General features: G+C 49.1%; 1 protein-coding gene across 1 annotated transcript; it reads right to left on the bottom strand.

Moving 5' to 3' along the window:
- Positions 1–209: 209 nt before the first annotated feature.
- On the bottom strand, positions 210–13,924 carry LOC137545312 (E3 ubiquitin-protein ligase TRIM39-like). The gene is made up of 3 exons (XM_068266425.1): positions 13,640–13,924; positions 12,542–13,112; positions 210–721 (listed from the first exon to the last, which is right to left on the bottom strand). The coding sequence occupies exons 1-3, from the start codon at positions 13,922–13,924 to the stop codon at positions 210–212; spliced, it is 1,368 nt and encodes a 455-aa protein (XP_068122526.1).
- Positions 13,925–15,368: the final 1,444 nt, after the last annotated feature.

Genomic DNA, 15,368 nt, shown 5'->3' with positions numbered 1-15,368 from the left:
GGGGGGGGTAGAGGCCAGTTCCTCCTGTGTGAGTCAGGCTGCAGTGCTGTGTAATATGAAAAGCTAATATACACAACTGTATAAAGCTAGAGTAATATTCAGAGCTGATGCTGGGAGGTCCCTGGAAATCACAGAGAGATAGTAATTACTGGCAGGAGAATGAGCCAATTACAATTCTCTCCCTGTGATGTAACCAGTGGGCGGATCACTCACACTCCCCCAGATATCTTTATACAACCTCTCAGTACATATAACCCAGCATGGAGGGGCTCAGTGAAGGTGGCAGTGAAGGTGTGGAGGTGTCTGATGGGGTCACACAGGGCATAAAAGGAGATCTCCCCGGCCTCATAATCCAGATATACCCTGACTCTACCACTTGGGATCCCATCAGGTAACTGGATCATTTCCCAGCCATGTCTCACTGAGAACCTATTATCCATCCTGTCCAAACTCCAGGACGTGTCATTTTGTCCAATTGCTGCCTGCCACCCTCTCCTGGCTATACTGGGGTAACACAGCCCGACTTTCCATAAATCTGATCCCCCAACTTCCACTTCCCAGTAATGTCGCCCTGAGGAGAAACTCCGGCTGCTCAACACCTGAGGAAACTGAAATCTCTCTGGTGTTTCTGGGCGTTCCAGCCAGGATGACCAAAATACAGTTTTCCTGTCATCTGATATATGTAGATAATTGCTAGCTGTGTTTACATCCAGTAATATGTCTGCAGCAGTGGTGCTCAGCAGAGCTCGAATATTCGAGTAGCTCGAATATTCGAGCTCTTTTTCAGCTATTCGAGCTCGGTATTCGAGCTCCGAATAGCTGTAGCTATTCGAATGGGCTATTCGAGTACACTCGAATAGCCCATTCACTATTCGAGCTATTCGAGCAAACGGCGCTATTCGAGCTCGGTACCGAGCTCGAATAGCGTCATAGCCCAGATTGATGTCCTTAGAGCCAATCAGAGGGCTCCCAGGCCCTCTGACGGCAGCCAATCACAGAGGGGGACCCTGGCCAGCCCCTACCCTATAAATAGCGGCCGCCATGTTCCGTTTCTCCATGCTTGCCTGAGACTTGTACAGAGAGAGAGTTGCTCCTTTGTGCTTTGGCTTAGCAAGAGCTCTATTGTGGTCATTTACCTAGCGTTTTTGCTCACATACACCTCCTATACACACCTATATTGTTGTTAGTTAGATAGACATTGTATTTTAGTTAGTAGCTTGTGTGTTACATTAGAGACAGGCAGCTGCTGCAAGCTTACAGGTTTAGGCCTCAGGGGGGCCTTGCCTCTGTGGGCAGCTGTCCTCTGTTTATTTCTCTCATCTATACCAGTATTTCTGCTGTCCTTTACTAATAGTATTGTAGTTATACTGTACTAGGAGTAGGACACTCACTGACTGTCACTGTTTATAGGCTACTAGCTAGCTCCTGCGTGTGTGCACTCACTCACTGTCTGTGTGTACACACACTCTATTTCCTTCTGATTACTGATAGATTATTGTTAGTTAGTTGTACTTACTTACTACTTACTCTTACTGTACCCGTAGGGACACTCACTGTCACTGTTCATATAGGCTACTAGCTCCTGCGTGTGCGCACTGCACTCACTGTCTGAGTGTACACACACTACACACACTCTATTTCCTTCTGATCGCTGATTGATTATCGTAATTAGTTAGTTGTACTTACTGTTACTACTTACTCTTACTGTACTAGGAGTCTAGGACACTCAGTCACTGTCCATAGGCTACTAGCTCCTGCGTGCGTGCACTCACTGTCTGAGTGTACACACACAACACACACTCTATTTCCTTCTGATCGCTGATTGATTATCGTAATTAGTTAGTTCTACTTACTTACTGTTACTACTTACTCTTACTGTACTAGGAGTCTAGGACACTCAGTCACTGTGTTCATAGGCTACTAGCTCCTGCGTGCGTGCACTCACTGTCTGAGTGTACACACACCCACACTCCATTTCCTTCTGATCGCTGATTGATTATTGTAATTAGTTAGTTCTACTTACTGTTACTACTTACTCTTACTGTACTAGGAGTCTAGGACACTCAGTCACTGTGTTCATAGGCTACTAGCTCCTGCGTGCGTGCACTCACTGTCTGAGTGTACACACACCCACACTCCATTTCCTTCTGATCGCTGATTGATTATCGTAATTAGTTAGTTGTACTTACTGTTACTACTTACTCTTACTGTACTAGGAGTCTAGGACACTCAGTCACTGTCCATAGGCTACTAGCTCCTGCGTGCGTGCACTCACTGTCTGAGTGTACACACACCACCCACACTCTATTTCCTTCTGATCGCTGATTGATTATTGTAATTAGTTAGTTCTACTTACTGTTACTACTTACTCTTACTGTACTAGGAGTCTAGGACACTCAGTCACTGTGTTCATAGGCTACTAGCTCCTGCGTGCGTGCACTCACTGTCTGAGTGTACACACACCCACACTCCATTTCCTTCTGATCGCTGATTGATTATTGTAATTAGTTAGTTCTACTTACTGTTACTACTTACTCTTACTGTACTAGGAGTCTAGGACACTCAGTCACTGTGTTCATAGGCTACTAGCTCCTGCGTGCGTGCACTCACTGTCTGAGTGTACACACACCACCCACACTCTATTTCCTTCTGATCGCTGATTGATTATTGTAATTAGTTAGTTCTACTTACTGTTACTACTTACTCTTGCTGTACTAGGAGTCTAGGACACTCAGTCACTGTTCATAGGCTACTAGCTCCTGCGTGCGTGCACTCACTGTCTGAGTGTACACACACCACCCACACTCTATTTCCTTCTGATCGCTGATTGATTATTGTAATTAGTTAGTTCTACTTACTGTTACTACTTACTCTTACTGTACTAGGAGTCTAGGACACTCAGTCACTGTGTTCATAGGCTACTAGCTCCTGCGTGCGTGCACTCACTGTCTGAGTGTACACACACCCACACTCCATTTCCTTCTGATCGCTGATTGATTATTGTAATTAGTTAGTTCTACTTACTGTTACTACTTACTCTTACTGTACTAGGAGTCTAGGACACTCAGTCACTGTGTTCATAGGCTACTAGCTCCTGCGTGCGTGCACTCACTGTCTGAGTGTACACATACCCACACTCCATTTCCTTCTGATCGCTGATTGATTATCGTAATTAGTTAGTTGTACTTACTGTTACTACTTACTCTTACTGTACTAGGAGTCTAGGACACTCAGTCACTGTCCATAGGCTACTAGCTCCTGCGTGCGTGCACTCACTGTCTGAGTGTACACACACCACCCACACTCTATTTCCTTCTGATCGCTGATTGATTATTGTAATTAGTTAGTTCTACTTACTGTTACTACTTACTCTTACTGTACTAGGAGTCTAGGACACTCAGTCACTGTGTTCATAGGCTACTAGCTCCTGCGTGCGTGCACTCACTGTCTGAGTGTACACACACCCACACTCCATTTCCTTCTGATCGCTGATTGATTATTGTAATTAGTTAGTTCTACTTACTGTTACTACTTACTCTTACTGTACTAGGAGTCTAGGACACTCAGTCACTGTGTTCATAGGCTACTAGCTCCTGCGTGCGTGCACTCACTGTCTGAGTGTACACACACAACACACACTCTATTTCCTTCTGATCGCTGATTGATTATTGTAATTAGTTAGTTCTACTTACTGTTACTACTTACTCTTGCTGTACTAGGAGTCTAGGACACTCAGTCACTGTTCATAGGCTACTAGCTCCTGCGTGCGTGCACTCACTGTCTGAGTGTACACACACCACCCACACTCTATTTCCTTCTGATCGCTGATTGATTATTGTAATTAGTTAGTTCTACTTACTGTTACTACTTACTCTTACTGTACTAGGAGTCTAGGACACTCAGTCACTGTGTTCATAGGCTACTAGCTCCTGCGTGCGTGCACTCACTGTCTGAGTGTACACACACCCACACTCCATTTCCTTCTGATCGCTGATTGATTATTGTAATTAGTTAGTTCTACTTACTGTTACTACTTACTCTTACTGTACTAGGAGTCCAGGACACTCAGTCACTGTGTTCATAGGCTACTAGCTCCTGCGTGCGTGCACTCACTGTCTGAGTGTACACATACCCACACTCCATTTCCTTCTGATCGCTGATTGATTATCGTAATTAGTTAGTTGTACTTACTGTTACTACTTACTCTTACTGTACTAGGAGTCTAGGACACTCAGTCACTGTCCATAGGCTACTAGCTCCTGCGTGCGTGCACTCACTGTCTGAGTGTACACACACCACCCACACTCTATTTCCTTCTGATCGCTGATTGATTATTGTAATTAGTTAGTTCTACTTACTGTTACTACTTACTCTTACTGTACTAGGAGTCTAGGACACTCAGTCACTGTGTTCATAGGCTACTAGCTCCTGCGTGCGTGCACTCACTGTCTGAGTGTACACACACCCACACTCCATTTCCTTCTGATCGCTGATTGATTATTGTAATTAGTTAGTTCTACTTACTGTTACTACTTACTCTTACTGTACTAGGAGTCTAGGACACTCAGTCACTGTGTTCATAGGCTACTAGCTCCTGCGTGCGTGCACTCACTGTCTGAGTGTACACACACAACACACACTCTATTTCCTTCTGATCGCTGATTGATTATTGTAATTAGTTAGTTCTACTTACTGTTACTACTTACTCTTGCTGTACTAGGAGTCTAGGACACTCAGTCACTGTTCATAGGCTACTAGCTCCTGCGTGCGTGCACTCACTGTCTGAGTGTACACACACCACCCACACTCTATTTCCTTCTGATCGCTGATTGATTATTGTAATTAGTTAGTTCTACTTACTGTTACTACTTACTCTTACTGTACTAGGAGTCTAGGACACTCAGTCACTGTGTTCATAGGCTACTAGCTCCTGCGTGCGTGCACTCACTGTCTGAGTGTACACACACCCACACTCCATTTCCTTCTGATCGCTGATTGATTATTGTAATTAGTTAGTTCTACTTACTGTTACTACTTACTCTTACTGTACTAGGAGTCTAGGACACTCAGTCACTGTGTTCATAGGCTACTAGCTCCTGCGTGCGTGCACTCACTGTCTGAGTGTACACACACAACACACACTCTATTTCCTTCTGATCGCTGATTGATTATTGTAATTAGTTAGTTCTACTTACTGTTACTACTTACTCTTGCTGTACTAGGAGTCTAGGACACTCAGTCACTGTTCATAGGCTACTAGCTCCTGCGTGCGTGCACTCACTGTCTGAGTGTACACACACCACCCACACTCTATTTCCTTCTGATCGCTGATTGATTATTGTAATTAGTTAGTTCTACTTACTGTTACTACTTACTCTTACTGTACTAGGAGTCTAGGACACTCAGTCACTGTGTTCATAGGCTACTAGCTCCTGCGTGCGTGCACTCACTGTCTGAGTGTACACACACTAAATTTACTTGTGATTACTACTGATTATTGTAACTGCTAGTTGTACTTCCTGACTGTTACTACTTACTTACTGTACTAGGGGACACTCACTCAGTCACCTCACCAACCAACCCACTCCATTAAAGTACCCCACTTTTCACCCGCCCTTTTAAAAAACTTTTGTCTATACGCCCAAAACATTGAAGATGTCTGGAAGTGGCAGCCAGCACGGTTTGGGCAAGGGGAAGGGCAGCAAGGGAATCAGGAGGAGAGGGAGCAGCATTGTGGCAAGCCGCGGCCGCGGGCGCGCCACCATGCACAGTTCCGCAGCAGCAGCAGCAGCGTCAGTGGCTAACATTCCTCCCATAGCCACTGGCCGTGGACGCCTTGGGCGCCGCCCAGCAGGAGCATCTGCAACTCACGCTGCAGAGACACAGCAGCAGCAGCGTGTAGCACCTGCTCCCATTTTCCTCCAGCCGGGTCGGAAACGTCCCATTGAGGAAAAGGATGCAGACACTGTGGTGCAACTCATGACGGAGGATGAGCAGCCCGCCATCAGCTCTGCATCCGAGGCCTCCACCCTCACCACCACCACCACCACCACCACCACCCCTGTTCGCAGCAGCCGCCCAGCAGGGCCTGGGGAGGAGGCCAGTTCACCATCAGTCGCCGACCTGTCACTCAGCAGTCTTTTTACCCCAGGCACCATCAGGGTATTGTCTGCTGTTGTTGGCGATTTTGAGGAGGAGATGCTGATGGGCACTTTGGGGGAGGAGGGATTGGACAGCAAGACTGTGGCGACAGTCAAGCGTCCCATCCATGCATCAGGAGAGGAGTTTGGGGGGTCATCATCCCAGCAGGACATGTTTCAGGAGGGGCATGATGATGATGACCCGGTGACAGACAGAGACTGGGTGCCACCACCTCCAGGGGATGTCGTCCTCAGCAGCTCTGAGGAGGAGGAGGAGGATGCGCTTGTGGGCCTTGCAAGGAGGCGTATCATTGCAAGCATTGGCAGCGTCCCACAGCCTGCTGGTGTCTCAGGCTCAGCAGCAGCAGCAGCAGCATCAGCCAGTACCACCACCAGCCGCACCCAAGCCCCCCCCCCCAACCACCACAGGGAGACAGGCAGCAGCGCTTCCATGCCGTAGGGGGATGTTTCTGTCACCAATCTGGCGGTTTTTCACCATGCCCACTGTGTACAGCAAGTACGCCACTTGCAACCACTGTCAGCGGAAGTTGAGCAGAGGTGCAGACCCCTTAAAGTTCAGCACCAGCTCGCTCATCAACCACCTTGCGGCTAAACATTTCCACCAGCATGAGGAGTTCCAGAGGCTGAAGGCATCTGGTGCTGGCAGTGGCACCACACCCATCACTGCACAGCCTTCAGCAGCAGCAGCAGCAACAGCAGCCACCCGCCCTCCTGCTCCTCCAGCAGCACCAGCAGGAGTGCGGAAACGCACTGCTCCTCCCCCCTCTGCAACTCCTGCCGCCGACACTGAGGCCTGTTCTGGCAGCCAGTCCTCAGTGGCCTCCTCTGCTGTGTCTGCTGATTCCCGTGTCAGCAAAAGGCCACGCCAGAGCCTTTTGAGCGAGTCCTTCCAGGGGGTGGTTAGGGCTCTGCCTCCCAGCAGCCGTCGCGTGCGGCAGCTGAACGGCTTGCTGGCACGGGCCATGTGCTCCCAACTCCTGCCGTACACGCTCGTGCAGGAGGGGAGCGACATTCGTGCGCTGCTTGCTTGCGCAGCCCCAGACTGGCAGCTCCCCAGCAGACACTTCTTTGCCCGCAAGGCCATTCCTGCACTGCACCGCTTTGTGATGGCCAATGTGGAGCGAGGGCTGGAGCACGCGGTTGGTGAAAGGGTCCACGTCACCATGGACTCCTGGAGCAGCCGCTTCGGGACAGGCCGCTACCTGTCCTTCACTGTCCACTGGGTCAGCTTGGTGGAAGGGGGTGAGGATGGGAGAGCAGCAGCGGGCACAGCAGCAGCAGCAACACAGTGGGTGGTGCCACCCCGCAGGCTCAGGGGAACTGCAGCAGGTTCCTCCGATCCTCTGCCATCCTCCAGCACACCTGGCCAAACCCCCCGCCTCAGCAGCAGCGTGAAGGCCCGCCACTGCCAAGCGCTGCTGCACTTGGTCAGCCTTGGGAAGACCAAGCTGACGGCAACCCATGTGTTGGCCAAACTCCAGGAGCAGGAGAGGATTTGGCTGACCCCCAGAGGCCTCAGAGTCGGAGAGGTGGTGGCCGACAATGGGGCCAATCTGGTTGCCGCAATAGACAGGGGAAACCTGACCCACATCCCCTGTCTTGCCCACGTGCTGAACCTGGTGGTGCAGAAGTTCCTGCGCACCTACCAGGGGATGGGCGAACTGCTGTAAACGGCAAGGAATGTTGTGCGTCACTTCCGGCGCTCGGCTGCAGCCTGTGCGAGCCTGGAAGACGTGCAAAAGGAGCTGGATCTGCCACGCCATCGGCTGATCCTTGACGTTCCGACTCGCTGGAACTCCACCCTGGCGATGTTGGAGCGTCTGGTTGAACAGAAGCGCGCTGTCAAACAGTACCTTGCCCTGGCCACTGTTTCCGCCGCTCAGAGAAGGGACAAGACCAGCAACATCCCGTCCATCGTCCCCGATGATGACTGGAGGCACATGCAGCAGGTGTGCTTAGTGCTGGCTCCCTTCCTGCAGGCCACAAACATGGTGAGCAGGGACCATGCTATGGTCTGCGAGTGGGTGCCCCTGGTTTCTCTGCTGAACAGGGCCCTCGATGCTTTGCTGGAACAGGGAGCGGCAGCCTTGGACCAGCAGGAGCGGCAACCAGCTGCGCAGTCCACCTCTGAGGGGGAGGAGGAGGAGGACTTGGTGGAGGTCCCTGACCTGGCTGCTGATGAGGGGGATCAGCACAGCGCAGCTGAGTTGGTGCGGGGGTGGAGAGAGGATGAGGCGGCAGAGGAGGAGGATGAGGACAGCACTGACGTCGATGTGCCAGCAGACGTGGCCCGCCTCTTCCCAATGGCAGCGCACATGCTGACGTGCCTGCGCAGGGACCCCAGGGTGATCCAGATGAAGCAGAGGGAGGACATCTGGATCAGCATGATGTTGGACCCACGCCTCAAGGGGAAGTTGAGCCAGTTCCTGCCGCCTGCAGGAGGAGACCCAGCGCAACAAATAAGGAGCTTGCAGCAGGCCCTTGTTGAGCACTTGGAGGAAGCCTTCCCCCAGCCTTCCACCCCCACTGTCCAGCAGCCAGCACAGAGGCAGCAGCAGGTGCCTGCATCCAGCAGCAGCAAGCGCCCCACAGACCTGCTGTCTCTCAGCCACGAGCTCTACAGGACTGTAGAGGCTCCGGCAGCAGTGACTAGAGAGGAGATGCATGCAGCAGCATCCTCCTCCGGTCACAGCCAGCGCCTGACCCGCATGGTGGCTGACTACATGGGGTCGTACAGCGGGCTTGACAGCGATGCCCCTGTTGATCCCATGGAGTATTGGGTCAAGCGCATGGAGATCTGGAGCGAGCTGGCGCAGTACGCCCTGGAAGTGCTGTCCTGCCCCCCTTCCAGCGTGCTGTCCGAGCGCTGCTTCAGTGCAGCTGGTGGCGTGGTCACCGAGAAACGCTCACGTCTGTCTCACAAGTCTGTGGACAGACTGACGTTTCTCAAGATGAACCAGGCGTGGGTGGAAGGCGAGTTCCTGGCCCCTGTTGTCGGCGAGAGGGGGACATGAACTGGCTGCCGGAACCATCGTTAATGTGCCTTACCACCCTTTACCACCTCCTGGCTCCTGCTCACTAAGCCAGCCTGGTTCACTTTGACTATTACGTCGCCTGCAGCCACACATTTTACACCTACAGTGGGCTGCTGTGTACTGCCCTTCTGCTGTCTGTCTGTGTTTCCCACTGCCAGGGTACACAGAATTACCTTCTTCTGCTGCCACTCTGCCACCAGCTATTACGTCAAACAATAGCTATATTGGTTGCAAAACCAAAACCAAACAAACCATTAAAAAAAAAAAGGTTTAATTTTTCTGAGGTGCCCGGGTTGAAAACTGTGTTGTTCCAGTTGTGTATTGGACACAATGTGGGCTGCACGACCGCTGTCTGGGACCTCCTGTTGTGTTTATTTACAGCCCTGGTATCACCGCTAGGTACCAGGGCTATTATGTCACGCTGCCTACCTGCTGCCACACTCACACTGCTCCTCCATACCTCCTCCTGCTGCTGCTGCTGCTGTCTGTCTGTGTTTCCCACTGCCAGGGTACACAGATGATTTACCTTCTGCTGCCACTCTGCCACCAGCTATTACGTCAAACAATAGCTGCTCGCCTACTCCTCCATTCCTCCTCCTGCTGCTGCTGTCTGTCTGTGTTTCCCACTGCCAGGGTACACAGAATTACCTTCTTCTGCTGCCACTCTGCCACCAGCTATTACGTCAAACAATAGCTATATTGGTTGTAAAACCAAAAACCAAAAAACCATAAAAAAAAAAAAAAGGTTTAATTTTTCTGAGGTGCCCGGGTTGAAAACTGTGTTGTCCCAGTTGTGTATTGGACACAATGTGGGCTGCACGACCGCTGTCTGGGACCTCCTGTTGTGTTTATTTACAGCCCTGGTATCACCGCTAGGTACCAGGGCTATTATGTCACGCTGCCTACCTGCTGCCACACTCACACTGCTCCTCCATACCTCCTCCTGCTGCTGCTGCTGCTGTCTGTCTGTGTTTCCCACTGCCAGGGTACACAGATGATTTACCTTCTGCTGCCACTCTGCCACCAGCTATTACGTCAAACAATAGCTGCTCGCCTACTCCTCCATTCCTCCTCCTGCTGCTGCTGTCTGTCTGTGTTTCCCACTGCCAGGGTACACAGAATTACCTTCTTCTGCTGCCACTCTGCCACCAGCTATTACGTCAAACAATAGCTATATTGGTTGCAAAACCAAAACCAAACAAACCATTAAAAAAAAAAAAAGGTTTAATTTTTCTGAGGTGCCCGGGTTGAAAACTGTGTTGTCCCAGTTGTGTATTGGACACAATGTGGGCTGCACGACCGCTGTCTGGGACCTCCTGTTGTGTTTATTTACAGCCCTGGTATCACCGCTAGGTACCAGGGCTATTATGTCACGCTGCCTACCTGCTGCCACACTCACACTGCTCCTCCATACCTCCTCCTGCTGCTGCTGCTGCTGTCTGTCTGTGTTTCCCACTGCCAGGGTACACTACACAGATGATTTACCTTCTGCTGCCACTCTGCCACCAGCTATTACGTCAAACAATAGCTGCTCAAATTACTCCTCCATTCCTCCTGCTGCTGTTGCTGTCTGTCTGTGTTTCCCACTGCCAGGGTACACAGAATTACCTTCTGCTGCCACTCTGCCACCAGCTATTACGTCAAACAATAGCTATATTGGTTGCAAAACCAAAACCAAACAAACCATTAAAAAAAAAAAAAAGGTTTAATTTTTCTGAGGTGCCCGGGTTGAAAACTGTGTTGTCCCAGTTGTGTATTGGACACAATGTGGGCTGCACGACCGCTGTCTGGGACCTCCTGTTGTGTTTATTTACAGCCCTGGTATCACCGCTAGGTACCAGGGCTATTATGTCACGGCGAGCTGCCTGCCTCATTGACTGCCTGCTGCCACACACTCATCCTCCTCCTCCTGCTGCTGAATTTACCTCCTGCTGTCTTTGTGTTTCCACTGCCAGGGAGCACATACAATGGCGCTTCCAACATGCGTGCGCCCACCAGCTATTTGTTACGCTCAAAAATAGCTGCATTTCTTTAAAAAAAATTGAAAAGAGAAATACGTGAAGAAGAAGAAGACGATATTGAAAAAGAAGGAGAAGGAGAGGATGAAGATGAAGAAGAAGATGAAGAAGAAGATGAAGAAGATGATGAAGAAGAAGATGAAAAAGAAGAAGAAGATGAAGAAGATGAAGAAGATGAAGAAGAAGAAGATGAAGAAGAAGAAGATGAAGAAGAAGAAGAAGAAGATGAAGAAGATGATGAAGAAGATGAAGAAGAAGAAGAAGAAGAAGAAGAAGATGAAGAAGAAGAAGAAGAAGAAGATGAAGAAGAAGAAGAAGAAGATGAAGAAGAAGAAGAAGATGAAGAAGAAGAAGATGAAGAAGATGAAGATGAAGAAGAAGAAGAAGATAAAGAAGATGAAGATGAAGAAGAAGATGATGAAGAAGAAGAAGAAGATGATGAAGAAGAAGATGATGAAGAAGAAGAAGAAGATGATGAAGAAGAAGAAGAAGAAGAAGAAGAAGAAGAAGAAGAAGAAGAAGACAATATAGAAGAAGAAGAAGAAGAAGAAGAAGAAGAAGATGATGATGATGATGATGAAGAAGAAGAAGAAGAAGAAGAAGAAGAAGAAGAAGAAGAAGAAGAAGAAGAAGAAGAAGAAGAAGAAGAAGAAGAAGAAGAAGAAGAAGAAGAAGAAGAAGAAGAAGAAGAAGAAGAAGAAGAAGAAGAAGAAGAAGAAGAAGAAGAAGAAGAAGAAGAAGAAGAAGAAGAAGAAGATATAGAAGAAGAAGAAGAAGATATAGAAGAAGAAGATCGAGAAGAAGAAGAAGAAAGATAAAGAAGAAGAAGAACAAGTATATACAGTAACACTACTGAACAAAATTAAGGACACAACTTCTCTTTCCACATTTTTTTTTAAAGGAACATCCCCACATAATCACTTGCTGTTGTTACTTGGAAAAAAAGATGTTTCTTGCATCATTCACCCTCAAAACAAGTGTTGGAAGCTATTTAAGGCCAATTGGAATAGTCAGCTCGAATAGTGAGCTCGAATACCGACTCGAATAGTGAGCTCGAAGTCCGAGGTCGAATCGAATAGTAAAAATTATTCGACTCGAATATTCGACTGACCTCGAATAATTTACTATTCGAATTCGACCAAACTCGAATTTTAAAAAGGGGTATTTGAGCACCACTAGTCTGCAGGCTGTACAGAGATCCCCCCAGTTACCCCAGACATGATATCAGCCAGTCCTGTGTGTAATGTGTGTGAGATGCCGGCCACATCCAGATCCCCTCCATCATGGAGCTGCTTATCATGTCTGTCCTCCGTGTCACACAAGTCACCTGTGTCTGGTTCCTGTAGGACAGTCAGTGGATCAGTCATGTGACACAGCTCCTCAATGTGACGCATCTTCCTGGACAGCTCCGCCTTCTTTATCTCCAGTTTTCTGATAATGTCATCATAGGATTGTGACATCATCTCTGCCTGCCTCGTGATGTCACTCAGGACTCTCTTCTCCAGCTCCTCCAGCCGTCTCCTGAGGTCTCTAAACAGGGCAGTAACTCTCTCTGTCTCACCAGCTGCTTTTCTCCGGAGTTTCTCCAGACTCTGGACTCTTTTCTCAGCCTCCTCAGTCTCTGCCATCAGTGTCTGCAAATCATTTCTCAGCTTCTTCTTCTTCTTCTCAGAGGCCTCCTGTAGTGTCTCCATCTGATGTCCCTGATGTTCTCCAGCCTCAGCGCAGGACACACAGACACATGAGGCATCCTCAGTGCAGTAATACTTCAGTATTTCCTTATGGACGGAGCATTTCCTGGTGGTGGGGGCACATAAGACGTGTTCTGGTGCCTTGCTGTGGGCTCTCAGGTGTTTATCACACAGAGAAGCGTCACAGTGCAGACAGGACTTAACCACCTGAGCGGTCTGGACGAGCTGAGCTCGTCCAACACCGCCGGAGGTCGCCGCTCAGGCCCTGCTGGGCCGATTTTAATCAAATAAAAAGCAGCACACGCAGCCGGCACTTTGCCAGCCGCGTGTGCTGCCTGATCGCCGCCGCTCTGCGGCGATTCGCCGCGAGCAGCGGCGAAAGAGGGCCCCCCTAGCCGCCTGAGCCCTGCGCAGCCGGAACAAAAAGTTCCGGCCAGCGCTAAGGGCTGGATCGGAGGCGGCTGACGTCAGGACGTCGGCTGACGTCGATGACGTCACTCCGCTCGTCGCTATGGCGACGATATAAGCAAAACAAGGAAGGCCGCTCATTGCGGCCTTCCTTGTTTATTCTGGGCGCCGGAGGCGATCGGAAGATCGCCTCCGGAGCGCCCTCTAGTGGGCTTTCATGCAGCCAACTTTCAGTTGGCTGCATGAAATAGTTTTTTTTTTATTTAAAAAAAACCCTCCCGCAGCCACCCTGGCGATTTAATCAGAACGCCAGGGTGGTTAACAGCAGGTACAGGAGAGTCCACACAGTAAGTACAATGGACTCCAGATACCTCCTGATCTGGCTGAGTAGACAGGAAACGCTCTGCTATGTTCCTCAGAGCAATGTTTGTCTGCAGTCCGGGCCGCTCCTTGAACCTCTTTCTACATTCAGGACATGAATAACCTGCAGAGCCCTCCTGTGAGTCCAGCACACGATCAATACAGACCCGGCAGAAGTTGTGGCCACAGCTCAGGATTACAGGATCTGTATAAATAGCCAGACAGACGGGACACTCCAGCTTCTCGGCCATGGCTGGAAGCAGGAGAGGGGAGTGACAGTGAAACTCTGATTTTCATAACGCAGTAGTCATTCCCTTCATATTACAGGCGAGGCTGAGCTAAAGTCCAACAGTCTTCAGATAAGGCAAGAGGTGGATATCTGTGGAGGGGTTGGTTGTCCATAAAGTAGATAAATAAGAGAAATTTGCTAAATATTATCAGCCAATCACTGACGTACACCAAAAAAGCCATACGGACATCTGGGCGTCCAGTAATGCTGACCGCAAAATATCAGTATTTAATACCAATATTTTACTATGGCTAAACCTAACCCTACTCTCACACAGAACCGCCTAATACTAACTTAAAAACCTCAGACAGGGACGCAGTACAGCAGAGGAATATGCGTCAGAATTTAGGAAATGGGCTGTATCCTCTAGATGGGAGCGGTATGCACTTCTTGATAGGTACCTGAATGGGTTGTTGGAAGCAGTAACCAACGTAATGGTTAGCCATCCAGAGCCTAAAGATCTAGATGAGGCTATAACGTTATCTATTAGAATAGATAGACGCCTCAGGTATAACAAGAAGGGCAGGTACCCTATGTATCCTAGGGGTTCAGGGGCTAGTAGCTCGGCAACAGTTGAGCCTGAGGAGCCTATGCAACTAGGCCACGGGTGCCTCACAGAGGCTGAAAGGACAAGAAGACGCAGAGAGGGTCTCTGCATGTATTGCGGAAAGAAAGGTCACATTGCACAAAACTGTGGTAGGAAGTCAGGAAACTCTTCGGCTTAGGTGTGGTTGGGGCTACCACCCTAGGCGGACTAGTTTTACCTCCTAAACAAGAGAAGATATTATTGCCCTGCTCCATAAATTGGGAGGGGCAAAATTCTCCTACCACAGCGTTTGTAGATTTTGGTTCCACTGCTAATTGTATAGATTTAAATTTTGCGTTAAGTTTAAATATTCCTGTCCTTCCTGTGGAAAAACATTTGTACGTCACGGCAATTGACGACTCTCCTTTACAAGGAAAGTCCCCACTGTGTCAGACTCCTCCTCTCTCATTTCAAGTCGGAGTTTCGCACCACGAGACCATACAGTTCTTTGTTTTAAAAATGTCTACTTCTACAGTGATATTAGAATTACCCTGGTTACGTTTACATTCTCCTCAGTTTAATTGGAGGGATGGCCAGTTGACTACATGGTCTCCTTATTGCTCTCAGCATTGTCTACAAAGTATAGCCTTGTGTTCTGCTAAGGTTCATGTGGAAGGAGTGCCTCCACAATATCAGGATTACTCTGATGTGTTTTGTCCTCGAGCAGCATATCGATTACCCCCTCATAGACCTTTCGACTGCCCAATTGATTTGAAACCAGGAACCATGCCTCCTAGGGGTCACTTATATAACCTCTCTCATCCAGAAAAACTGGCCATGGATGATTATATTCAGGAGAGCTTACAGAAGGGTTTCATCT

The sequence above is a fragment of the Hyperolius riggenbachi genome, chromosome 2 (assembly GCF_040937935.1).
Source record: "Hyperolius riggenbachi isolate aHypRig1 chromosome 2, aHypRig1.pri, whole genome shotgun sequence".
NCBI classification, from domain to species: Eukaryota; Metazoa; Chordata; class Amphibia; order Anura; family Hyperoliidae; genus Hyperolius; species Hyperolius riggenbachi.
This window is presented reverse-complemented; position numbering and strand designations above follow the sequence as displayed.

What these genes read in the sequence shown, in the direction of transcription:
- LOC137545312 (XM_068266425.1), bottom strand. Translation starts at nt 13,924, where the DNA reads ATGGCCGAGAAGCTGGAGTGTCCCGTCTGTCTGGCTATTTATACAGAT. An exon ending in GTGTGGACTCTCCTGTACCT is followed by an intron (nt 13,113 to 13,639) that starts GCTGTTAACCAC and finishes CAGACCGCTCAG; the next exon opens with GTGGTTAAGTCCTGTCTGCA. An exon ending in CCTACAGGAACCAGACACAG is followed by an intron (nt 722 to 12,541) that starts GTGACTTGTGTG and finishes CCACTGCTGCAG; the next exon opens with ACATATTACTGGATGTAAAC.